The sequence below is a fragment of the Rhopalosiphum maidis genome, chromosome 1, assembly GCF_003676215.2.
Source record: "Rhopalosiphum maidis isolate BTI-1 chromosome 1, ASM367621v3, whole genome shotgun sequence".
Lineage (NCBI taxonomy): Eukaryota > Metazoa > Arthropoda > Insecta > Hemiptera > Aphididae > Rhopalosiphum > Rhopalosiphum maidis.
This window is the reverse complement of record NC_040877.1, coordinates 54,481,343-54,495,298: the sequence shown is the minus strand read 5'-3', so window position 1 is coordinate 54,495,298 and position 13,956 is coordinate 54,481,343. Positions and strand designations below refer to the sequence as shown.

At 33.3% G+C, this 13,956-nt stretch overlaps 1 protein-coding gene across 3 annotated transcripts in view; it reads left to right on the top strand.

Annotated features, from left to right (window-relative positions):
- The window catches only part of LOC113560762 (leucine-rich repeat-containing protein 24), a 93,139-nt gene extending 82,100 nt beyond the window's left edge, over nucleotides 1–11,039 (top strand). For all 3 annotated transcript variants that reach the window (XM_026966819.1, XM_026966818.1, XM_026966820.1), the window contains 2 exons: nucleotides 480–855; nucleotides 8,946–11,039. In XM_026966819.1, coding sequence (XP_026822620.1) covers nucleotides 480–855; nucleotides 8,946–9,874 — 1,305 coding nt within the window. In that variant the 3' untranslated portion in view covers nucleotides 9,875–11,039. The remainder of the gene's footprint in view (nucleotides 1–479; nucleotides 856–8,945) is intronic.
- Nucleotides 11,040–13,956: the final 2,917 nt, after the last annotated feature.

Sequence of the window (13,956 nt, the reverse complement as noted above, 5' to 3'; positions counted from 1 at the left end):
GATTTGTATCCATCATAAATTTAATAGTTATGTACAAAAGAAGTTTTAACGACAGTAATTTAAATGTTTAAAGTATTAACATACCTGCTAAACGATTTTTACGAATGTACACGTTGTATAATATAAAATATATGATAGATGGTACCTAGTAGAAATTGAAGGCTATAAATTAGTTTAAACATCTTTTAATATAATCGGGCTCATTCGATCCACGATAGAACTTTTTTTCCCTAAATTAAATAGTTAACTTAGTTCTCTCAAATTAGTTATTGAATACGTGATCTGTTACCGTTAACTATTTATAATACAATGATATATGGGCATGAAAAGGGTGTTCGTGCTCAGATGAGTTTTAGAATAAAAAGTAACACGACATTTTTTACGTTTTACTCGCAGCTATGTGATGTTAATAAATAATAATATTATAACTGTTATTATTGTTTGGCGTATTTAACACCTATTAATCTTGCCGATTACAGGGCAGTAGTAACAAAAGTATCCTGGGTGGTTCTGTCAGTATGAAAGAATCGCTACCCATCATCATCGGCTTGGTAGCTGGAATTTTCATCATCATCCTGTTGTTAATCGTGTGTTGTCTATGCTGTTACCGGCGTCGGCCGGCGGGCGGTGGTGTGCTGTCGAAAAAATCGCACGCCAACGGCTTTTCAAACGGCGATGTGCCCAACCATCACAATCACGTCACGTCGCTAGTGTCCGAGCCATCTGAGCAGCAAAAGAGCCTTTTGGCCGTCGTAAATCCTGTTCAAAAGCCGCCCAGGAGATATGAATCGTCACCTACCGGCACCGAAATGACCGAACTGAAGAGGAATTTACTAGACGAGACATCCGTCAGCGGTCAGTATCTACCCTTATGCGTTATAATAATATTATAATATAGATATTATGTTTTCGACAAAAATGGAAAACGTCCTATAGTTTTTCATTTTTCATTTTGTTGATAAATTTAAACAATAACATCGTATTTGTATAATGTTTTTAAAATCGTTATTTTTCGATCATATCGATACTTTAAACGTTTTTAAGAATTTGGTTTTTTTAATTCCTACAATAATACAATACAAAACCCATTTAAATTTAAAATACTATAGCAAATTATAAATTATTTAAAAATTAAAGAAAAATTATTTAGAAGTAAAGTATATTATAACTAGGTACTTAATACTTCTATAAAATATTAAATTATTTTCGTTTAAAAACGTTTACATCCGTAGTATTTTTGGAGTGAATTATCACACCAACAAATAGGCAGACCATTGTTTCATCACACTCGCTTTATCGTAATCATTGTCATTATTATCATTCCACAAAACTATTGATTATCAATTGTTATGTGTTTTCGTCTTAACGGCGCGCCACGTCGTTGTCCCATGTGTAGATACGCCTCAACCCTAAAAGGTAAACCAAACCGTTCATGTCCAGCAACGTGGTTTGCTTATTGTGTGGATATAGTAATACTCGAAACGATTCTTTTCTGGCCGGCTCGATGTTATAGGCGTGCGCCGAGGTGTATATACTATAGAGTATGTATATATCCAACAAAAGGATTCATTTATTTTCCCTTACAGACCCCTTTTTCGTTAATGAACTCAACATTTATAAATTTATAATATAATTTTCTAAAAATGGCCTTGAGAAACGGAAATAGGTATTAATAAAAAAGTTAAGTTGTTGACAAGTTCAAAATTATATTTGTATTTTAATAGAAATTTTAAATTAAAACAAATTTTATATTTTAATGACAATACTTTTATTGTTATTTTTATTTTAGAATAGAAGGTCTATTTTATTTTTATTTTTGCCTACCTAGTTACTTACCGATGAAATCTATTTATAATAATTAGTATTATTTTCATTCGCTTTTATTTTTCCGACTAATTACGTATTTAAGTATGTATTTAAATGATGGCTTGTACATTATTTTCCGATTTTCCACGAAAAACCATACCGAGTGGCAGTTTGAGTCAATTAGAGCCAAGTAGTTCAAAACAGTGTGCCTTGCACAACTATACAAAATACAGCACTCAGAGTATATTATATGTATTGTAGGTGGCCGGGCAGGATCATATCTAAATATTCTAATTGTATTTGTCTCGCTATTTCATCCCGAGCGACAGAAGACCCTCAACCTTCCGGCGCATTTCCAATGATGCGGTGATTATTCAAATGCAATTTAATGCACGAGAACGACATAATATATTATTATAGTACCTGCGTATATTATTAGTATTATACTTTTACCTATATGTACACGCGTCACATGATATCGATACGTATAGAAATCGAGTTTATAAATGAATCTCTGAAAAAATAATGACGCAAAGAAATTCGAGTATGTAGGTAGATATTGTTGGTAGGTCGTTATATTATATCAGAGGGGTATATGCACTCACATACTAGGCGAGCCGTTGAAATTCAATATCCGTTTAATTTTTCGCTGCTGCTGTTTACACGCAATCTATGCAACTATATTGCAGGTCAGGCGCGTGCGTGTGCGTGTGCGCTTTCTTTTACGACTATATTTTTCTTATTTTTTTTCACAAAACCAAACACGAATTCGTTTCGCCTATTTAAACATTTATAATATTATTATCATCGCAGTATAATAATATAATACTGTATATTATTATAATGTTCGTCGCGTGCTCATGTTGCATAGTCGGCTCGCACAATATAATATACATTTACCACAAACACACGCACACGCCCGTGTCGTATACTTATTGTACGCCAAATTTAAAAAAGAATTAATGAAATTAATATTGTCGTTTGCTCGACAACCGGGTGCGACGGTGTTTGGCGTATCGTACGCATCACCCACCTGCTGCAGCAGTGAATCGCCACGGCAAAGAGTGAGCCGGCACACGACCACCCTGCACCTTCGACGGATCTCCGCGGCGAGGAGGCGGCGGCGACGGTGATGATAAAAAAGTCCCACTTTCGAAGATGATAGGTAAAGACAAAATACGACCATCATTGTCGCGTCTCTGCAATATTTGTTTATAGTCTAAAGCAAGCCGTGGTGCACGTTTTCTTATAATATATATATATATATATATATATATATTGTTAAAGACAATAATAGTATTTATGTTTTTAGTTTTTGTATACATAGATAATATATATATATATATATATATATATATTTAATGGATGTAGATCATCTCTATTATAATTTCTCATATGGTAGCGTGTTTGCGAAGTTTAGGTATATGCCTCATCGATACTACTATCATTATTATCTAGTAGTAATAAGTGGTAACCAATAGGTAACCATTCCGACTTAAGCCGGGTTCACAGCTACGTCGTGGTGTCGTGTACCTTTTATCGTATTCTGATTGGCCGTTGTAATTATATAGCATCAATCGTTCGATATTTAAGGAAACTTTCATAGTAGAGCATATATTAACTTTTGGACATAACATAACAGGTTATGGCCCGGCTTTGAACCCGGTTTACTGTATTATTCTTTGTACAAAAAAATTCCTGTTGTTTATAGTTTAAAAATATTTATAACCACATAGCATAGCTTATCATTCGGGAACGCCCAGAAAGACCAATCCATTTTATAATATCTTTGTTTATATAAGATTATCATTAACACTGTTTTATTAAGTTTCCTTCGCCGTCCCTCTCCGTATCCGACGCATATGTTTTTCTACAGTTTATTTCAAAATAGACTACCTTTATTATAGGTATTATAGGCCAGCGAAATACAGTCTCTAGCCGGCTGCGCCGATTAAAAATTGATAATGTATCATTTATGATGTGCATTATTGTAATATATATATATATAGCAGATTGGATTTCAATATTTATTTAATTTTACCTTGTTCTATAAACGTGTTGAAACAATATAATATAATCTAAGATGTATGAGTATTAGTAATGTACTTGCTGAATCTTGCAAACATACATATTTTTTAAATATTTTAATTGTTATTACATCATATTTACATTCCCCGTTGAGTAGTGTTCCAAAGTTTCTTAAGGTCGAAAATTAAGCTTGTCCAAAGAAATGGTGGTAGTTATTATTTAATTTTAGATCTTATAAGTTCTACTATTTTCATAAAGAACGCGACCGTGTTTTTGGAGAAACAAGCAAGCTGCGAGATTAGACGTTTTGAAACTAGCTTTATATGTTATATCACAATAGCAGAGAGTCCAACCCTGATGTAAATCATAATATACTTAATATACTTATGTGTCATAGGTATGTGGCGTTATGTGTAAATAATCTTACCCCTGGGCCGTGCAATGTCTGATGTATGCATTATTAAATATTGGACATACGCATGTTTAGTAATAGTTAGAGTAGTAACCGAAAGACATTTCCGACATGTACAAACACACTAGTCAGCAGTCTGTAAATAATATATAACGGCGCCGTGTGGTATTATAATATCTATTATTCGTCTACGTATATTATTATTTGGAGGAGGGGTGTAATACAATTGAATAATATAACATTATTTATATATATATATATAATTAATTAACTGTTTCAACTTATCAAATATTTTTACAAAAAATATAAATTAACATAAAAATATATTTTTAGTTAATTGTCTAGTTAGTCTTCTAGGAACAATTTTTATATTTTATGTTTTTCTCGCCAATTTTATAATAAAGAACTCTCCTTGGGTTCTATTTAGGTAATTGTAAAAGTTTTTAAATTAGTTAGTAATTATACATGTTTATAGGTAGGGCAATTTCGTGCCATATTATTTCACATGAATGAAAAAGCTTTGAGTGCTATTCTCGGAAATTTGTTTTAGAGAATTTGCAATTTTAATTACTAAACATAAGTTAGACATAAGTTATGACATTCAAACAAAAAACCGTCAACGTTTCACTATTACCCTTTATATTACCCTTGTCCAAGGTGGCATTTGGTAGAGTGAAATGGTGGACATGACAGATTATCATTATTTTTTTAAAAAGCTATACCGACTTGTTCTATATGTATACGTACATTTATTCCGAATCGGACATTTTCCGTTCACTGAACTTTTACCCCACGACCGGACCAAAACAATTGCGCGCTATAGCATTGTTATTGTAACCTTCCTATATATAATATTATAATATTGTAATAGCAGCTGTATACGTTTCGAGATATTATTGTTTTCCGTTTTGTTTTCTCTATTGTCTGTTCGGCGTTCGCCACCGTCGCTTCTGTTTTACCGTTTCCGTTCAAAGTGCAATATTATAGAAACGCCGATAACGCGCGCCGCGCGCATTATCCAGAAACACAGACCCGGAGATCGAGATCTAGTTCTTCATAATAACTAATAAGTAATAACAATAATAATATTACTATTTAATCACTATTATTATAGTTCTGCGATGAATCAATCTATGACCATTGTGCATTTATGCACATGAAGCACGTGGTGAACGAGTTCACGCGCAAAAATGATATAGCCGCCTTGTCGCTTCAATATAATAACGTATTGCCTCGAATATTATATATTTTTATAATAATTATTGGTAAACTGCGTGTGATTTAAATTTATTCATTTTACAATTTTAAGCAATATTTTAAAGAATTTCCCGCACGTAAAAAACGAAATTTCATTTTTATTACTATCAGTATATATGTATAAAGACTTTATTAAAAACATTTTTTAGGTAGGTATTTACTAATGGTTTTTAATGTGGTAATATTGCACGCACACTCCAAATAGTAGAGAAGGACAAACAATACGATATTTATTATATTATTGTATTCCGGTTTTCGTATAAATGACACGTACTCTCGTTGTATACACCACATAATATTGTACAGCTTAACACATATATTAGAGGCGAATAACAATACTCACTGAAGTTTTTTCTTGCCCCCTGAAATATTTACAAGTTGTAATTGAGGTATTTACTCAAAAAACACAAGTAAAATTAGTTCGAGAATTGGCTGTATCTCTAATATTTGTATTTTGTTTTATCAGATTTTGGTAATCTCATACTTGGTAGTAGAAGAATTGTGTGTTTACAGAACTGCTGTACTACTGCTACAACAACTATTATTATTCTATAATTACAAAAATATAATAATTGAGCGATTTTAATATTTCCGATAGGCTTATTTATTGTTTGTCTCGATAACGCGGTTGTTTATCAACTCCGTTAACGTCGTATATACTACACATTTATGATATATAAAAAAAAAAACTGTAGGTGCATCACAAGTGGCTTAGTCTGAATTTACTTCGGGGGCGGGACTGATAGTTTGTTATATAGGGGAGATTTAATTAAGTCACTAAGATCTTTCATAGGATTCTTATGCTAATGCCATAGATATATTATAACATCTTAGACTTCGCACAAATTACAATTTGAATACGTGGTTACGTAAGACGTAATACGTCACAGTCTCACTGAACACTGAAAGCATTTTTAAATTTTCCTGATATATCAGGAAAGACTGCACTTTTCCTGGCTACACTTCCGCAATATACCTATTAATATTATGAATTTAATTCAAGACTCCTAATATAGCTTTGGAATATCATTTATTCGATATTATTCCCGTTCCGACACTAGTCTCCGTTAAATGAGACTAAAAGAGAAAAAAAGGTAGAATTTGCGGTGGTTCGGCGTAGGTCAGAACCATTGTGCGAGTGCGAAAAAAATATAAATACCTGTATTAGGTAAATCTCTGCGTTCTCCTGTAGTAAGCCGTGACATAATAATGGGTATGAAATATATAAATGGTACAATAATACAATATAATAATCGTTGTCGTAGATCACAATAATATTACTCATATGTTGTATCGTTTATCCGCCTCGCCTCTCACCTTACGAGATCGATTTCGAATACCTAACCATCCCCAACAGACGTGCCCACTGTTTCGTGGAAAAGCTTATAATATAATATACGAACGAATAGCCCGAATACAGCAGTGGCGTGTCGTTTTGTATTATACACCGCACGTATAAAGGTAGTTTCTCTTTGGATTCCCCGCAACCCCCGTTCTCGAGTATTTTTTTTTTTTATTTTTTCCTACTTCAGTCGGTCGATCGCGGGCTTACATTATTATTATTATTATTATTATTATTATTATTATTATTATAAACCTACTTCATCGATGTTATTATTCAAAAATGCACGCATTTATATTTCGTAGTTTTCTAACAAACACGTCTTTCTTATCGAAAATGTCACCGGGGACCACCCGCCAAAGTTGTTTACGCGGTACGCGTTACTACCGTGTGTGTTGTGTGCGTGTGTGTGTATGTATAGATTTGTTGTATTATTTATTGTTCTCCCCATTTCGTCCGTTCTTTTCACATGCTTATAATGGGCTCCTCGTCGTGCGTAGGAGTGATTTTGAATAGAAATTATCTTTGTACGGCTTCACACGAAATTTAAAATGAATGATTTCACGTTCATACGACAAAAAAATCGAAATTTTAAAATCCCATATACGTACGATGTAATATAATTGAATCGAGATAATATTATAAATACACAATATTCGAATGAACAATCATTATATATTTATTTTTTATCATATTGGTAAGGTGTAATAAATACTAACACAATCAAATATACCATTGATTAAGTTTTTTCTCGGAAATTGTCGATTAAAACTATACCGGCAACGATCCTAATGCAGTCGTATTATTGTAGCATTTTTTTTTGTTCAAGGCATATTGTGAAAAAAAATTCCCGAGGAAGAACCTCTGCGGAATTAAAGTATTACACAACACTGTTAATATTTAAAACCGCAATAAGTTTAATTATTAAGAAGTATTTTTAAAAGTTTTACCGGATACAATACACAAAAGATTAAAAAATAAAAATACAATAAAATTATTACCTAGTGCAGGGGTCCCCAATTAATATTTTTGAAGGGCCACATTAGGAATCAGAAAATGTTTCACGGGCCATCAAAATAATAATTTACAATAATAACACATATAATGCTGTCGTAATATGTGTTATTTATTATTTGTCTGCGGGCCGGATAAAATGTGTTCGTGGACCGTATGCGGCTGGGGGCCGCCATTTGGTGACCAATGACCTATAGTGTAATAGTTCCGTCGTAGTATTGACTTTAATAAATATATAGTCAAATAAATCAGTATAACAACTAACATTTGAAGTTCTCACCTTATACCCAAAATATTTTTATTTTGGCGTGAATTTTCGGGGACATAATAAAGTATTCAAGCAAATAATAAATCTTGAAGTGCGCATGATAAATAAATTTCAAGAATAAATACTGTATATAAAACTAAAATTTAAATGGCAGCATCCCTTTACATAAAAGTTATAGACATTTTATTTTGTCGAACTAAAAATCTCTAAACGCACGCATTTTAATAGTAGAAGATCATATAATCATATATTCCAGTGCTTTACTAAAGCAGTCAAACTCGGAGAGTTTGTATTTAACAAATTTTAAAGAAAGTAGAACACTATAATATAATATTTAAGGATTTGTATATGCGCATAAAATTAAACTAGGAACTTGGGAACGTCTTCGACTGTTGCATGAACCCGAGGCAGCCACCGAACGTAATTATTTATTTATTATATTGTATGCGCAATTTTAGTTTTAGATTTTTATTTTTTTATTTTTGTCTGCCTGGTTTCCGTACGTTTCGCTTGGCTGTTTCGTTTAAATTTCGACGGAATAGAAAATCACGGGCTGACAGTTTACCATAATGTATAGCGTAATGTTATTATGTTGTATTGTTCGTGCGCATTAACGCCGATTTAGAGCACATGCATTCAATCCGCAGTTATATTACGTAGTAGGTTAGAATAATAAATGTAAAATGCTATTTTTTAAGATTTGATTTTCGTGTTTCCGATACAGTTTACACGACGAAATACAATTTTTATAATCTATTAGTTAAGCGTATAATAATATCGATACTAATGTGCGTTAACTGTTTTGTTTCTCTGTACAGGCGATGCTGACGAACAATTTTACGGCGAGTCGGGCGACGAGCTGGCCAACATCATCGACAGCAGCGGCATAAGCGGCGGCGTGGGCAACGGCCGTTCGTACCGGAAGGGCACGCACCCACCGGACCTGTTGGCGTTCCCCCGGGGAAGCGGCGGCGGCGGCGGCCACAGTTCGCCGGCCGGCAGCGTGGTGTCCACCGTCCCGTCGTTCCAGTCGCCGTTGCACAGTCCCATCTACTCGGGAACGCTGCCGTACAATCGGTCCCAGTCGCCGTTCAACTCGCGTCCCGCTCAGCCGCCGGCCGGTTACGTGACCATTCCGCGGCGGCCGCGCGTGCCCAGCTGGGCCAGCAGCACCGGCGTCGGAGGCGCGTCCGCGTCCACGCCGACCGCCGGCCACTTGGACGACCCGCTGGGCGTGGGCCGGCTGTGCGAACCCGTGTACGACAACCTGGGCCCGCGGACCACGGCCGACGGCAGTTCGGTGCTGTCGTTGACCAAGGCGGTGGCCGACTCGCCGGGGGCAGCCGTGCACAGGCCCAAGCCGCAGTACAGTCAGACGCTACCGCACAAGACCAAGCTGCACGGCGGCGGACATCGCGGTCCGAAATTCAACGCGGACGACGTGCAGGACATCCGCAGAGTACCGTCGCCGGCGCCCGGGTCGCCGGACAAGGGGCCGCCGTCGCAGGTGTCCGGCCTGCCGCAGCACAACCCGCTGCCGCCGAACTATTCGCCGCTGGTGGAGATGGACGCGAGGAACCGGAGCAGCTGGGCGCCGAGCCGAGTGGGCACTCCGGAGTCGGGCGTGCTCAAGCCGGCCAGCCAGACGAGCGTCAAGCGCAAGGTGCCACCCAAACCGCCTCCAAAGCCCAAAATGAAGGGCGGCCCGTTGTTCGAGGACGAAGGCGAGGACGGTACCGAAGTCTAAGGTCCGGTCCCGTCCGTCCCCTCCTCGCGCGTGCCACACGAACGAATCCTCTGTACTTCCACGATGATAATACATAATATGTCTCTGTGTATAATATTATATGTTATTATACGTACTCATATTTTGTTCTTATATATATAAATTATGTTTACATGTATCGATAACATGCTAATATCGTTTTTCTCTCTTTTTTTTTTTTTTTTTATTGTTCGTTCACTCATCATAAGGCGTTGTACATTTTTTTTTTCCATATACTTTTCGGCGGCTATAGTCGTTTCGTTCTTTATTTTATTTTTTGTCCTTCCCACACAAAGTTTTTTATAAAAATAATTTACAAAAAAAAAGAATTGAAGCGTGTTATATATTATATCGCGGTGCCGTCGTCGTCGGTAGTGTGATTGTGCGCGATATAGGTACCCAGTGTTTGTTTTTGTTTCGTTAAAAAAAGTTTATACACAGATTACCTCCTCCCGAAGTTTTTATGCTTATACATTAATAAATAATCGAAGAACGCATAGCCCCTCGTGTAGGCCTGACCTACGTAACGACGTATTGCGCACACAATGTTGAAAATATTATATACGATATAAGGCTGCCGGTTTTTGGATTGGACGTGTTGTGTACTAAGATAGTATATTTTATTGTGTTGTATTTTTTTTTTTTTGTATATCTATTTATGTTGATGATATTATGTTTCTACGAATGAATCAATTTCGATTTCGTCACTGTCATTGTCGATAAAAAAAAATTTAAAAAAAAAAAATAGTTGTATAATACATAGTGGGCGGTATATTTATATTATGTATAAAATATGTTTGTTTTCATTAACCCCTGTTGTCTATATATTATTATTATATATTGTCTTGTTGATGTTATTTATGGTCCCTTTTTAATCTATAGTCGAAAAGAAAAAAATTGATTAATAATTATAACTCCTGATTGCCACAGTGGATCTTTCAACTATTTTATTTTACAATTTACGCGTCTTTCATATTATATTATTCGTTTATTCTAGGACTATATTATTATTTATATTGGATATTTTTCAATTTTTGTTTCAAACAGTGATAATGCGCATTTTAATTCAACAATTAATGAATGTCCAATTTTTACTCTTTTGTGTGTGTTTTAATATATTTTTTAATAAATTTGTTTTTTTTATACTTGCTTTGAATACCATTATTTTTTAACTGTACAAACGTATTGATAATATTTAAACTTTATGTAACTAATATATTATATTTTATAATATGTATTAATTAATTAAAACTTTTTAGTCAAATGACAAATGTTAAATATGATATGTAAAAAAAAAAATGTTTAATCTTTTTTTTTTGATTTTGCTAACACAACTTTTGATCACGGTTAATTTGATTTTTCCAAAACAATGTTAAAAAATACAATAATACTGTAAAATAGTTTTATTTTTAACGTATAATGTTTATTATGAAATGTAAAGTAATTTTATAAACAAATTAAGGCCTCTTCATGACTCTTGCCAATAGCAAATTTCAAAGACATCAACAAAAAAGTTTTTGTAGAAATAATTGAATTTGTAAAAGTTCCTGTATTTATATTTTATTTTATTATTATTTTGTATTTTGTTTTTTTTTTTTTTTATAGTTATTATTACTTAAAATACATAACAATTTAAAGCTGATATTCTCTGAAAAGCAAATGTTAGTGTAGGTTAGCGACTAAGGTTGACCACAAAACGAGATACCATTTCTCGACAAAGTATTTCTCTATTATTATATTATTATTATTATTATTATATAAATATTATATTATTGTGCTCGCTAACGACTGAAAAATGTGGAGGCAAAATTGTAATTGTATAATTTATAAATTATAACTGTTGTAAAAAAAGATGATTGTTGTTTCAATTAAAAATTAAATTTAATATTGCGTACATAGTTGGAAAATGTATATTAATTTAAAAAATAAAATAAAATATTATTTGTGTTAATATTATAGTATATTTTGTATGAAAAATAAATAAATATCAATAAGAACAATTCAAAAGAAATCAAATGTTGTGTATTTTTTTTTCATTTAAGGATTGTTTCTAGGACAGCTTGTATCTGAGTACTTATTATAATGTTTTGATTTAATTCCAAGGCAAAGAAAAAAAAGTTTTCAGTTGTATCTATATCACAAGAGCATTTATCATTATATGATTGAACTTACTCTTGTTATTAATAGTAATTAATACATTTAATTCAGTTCTTATAAAATTATAATATTTTCCGTGTACTTAATGGATAAAAAAAAATCGTTAACCTAATTAGTTATTATTGTCCATATCAAACACTGTAATTTATTAGTTTTACTGTTATGCAATAGCATTACCTACACTTTATGTAATTTTTACTGTTCGTAATCTGAACTTTTCTCTAATGAGACTAATGGCGATGCTCTTTACCCCTTTCGTACTGCATTGTATTGTTATATTTTTTTTTTTTTTTTGTTTATTATTCTCAAGATGTCGGCAACACTTAAACTGAAAATATGAATGTATCTCAACTCCAACCATTTAATTGATTTATAAAAATAAAACCTTGTTATTTAACAAAAAAAAAAAAAAAACAATTAATAAAACGAAAACAAATAAATTATGCCACGAAAAAAAAATATAAGAATTATATTCCTGTTATCGAAAAGTTGATAATTTTAATTACTAACAATTATTGTTGATAATAAAATACATTAATATAAACAGTATTTACTATTTATGATTTTTGTTTCGATGCGTAAGAGCAATTTTTTTATTTTTAAGTTAAATAATTTTTAAATATTTTTCATCCATACCAAGTGTCGAAGTGAAACTATAGTCACAGACTCACAGGCACCATCGCGTTAAGTCATGGTATTCAGTATTCAGTGACGTGGCAACTATGATAGCAAGCGTAATATTTCAAACCCTAAGTAAAGTATTTAAATAATGACTCACTCACTAACCCCTACAAAATAATACATAATTTAAAAATATGCTAATTTAGAAATTGTGTTATATGACATACGTCATCAATTATTTAATATTAAAATGTACAATGATAGTTAATTATACGTTCATCCGCCCAAATATGATTTTTAAATTCATTAAAATAAATTTCTAGGGCTGAGGAATTGCATTAGCAAATTTCGTTCACCATGTCACTGATGGTATTTGTACAGGCTAGGCGACTAGCCGGAGCTTCCGGTAACTTCCGGATTTACACGTTAATATTTGATAACCCAAGACATCGTCAGTGGCACGTAAATTTTGCACATATGCCGCATAAAACGATAAAACCATTTTTTTTTAACCTCTGCACGGAATAGGACTACGTGGAAGCACCGATTTTCCAGCCGACACTTTACATTAAGATCAATCCAGCCGTCTCCGGAACCGGACGACACCAAGTCTCTACAGCCGGCGGCTGTACCATAGTCGAAAATCTTCGGCGTCCGTAATTATTATTAATTATGTGATATTGTGGTAAAAATTGACGCCAGCTAAAAGTTTCTATACAACATAACTATATATACGCCGTTGAATAAAAAAAAATTAACGTTTTCGAGTTGAATAAAGGAATATAATTTATTATTATTATTATTATTTAATGAAATTACCGATGACTACAAAATTATTAATGTATGAGGACATCTACGATTATTCCTGAGATAAAAATTAAATATTTATATTAATATTTACTCGCATAAAGTGGAATGGCACTTTGACATATTGTGTATATGTTGTAAGTACCTATACAAATATAATATGCCTAAGATACGATTCTCCGCTCACAGCATACATAATATGCGTAAATCTGAGATATAATAATATATTGTATTGTATCGTCGTCGTCGTTCGTCAAACCCGAACGAAATATTATATTTAATATTCGCTTTTACTAAATCTACACTCGTCCGTGAAACTGTTTTTACTAGTTTTAATATACAACTTCGGGCATATATAGCTCAACGTTTTTGCACCCATATCATTGGCACATATAAAAATGTCTTACTTTCTTTTTCAAAAAATGTTTTTCTCTCATCCCGCACACTTTCAGAGCAAAGCAAAACAATTTAAATAATTT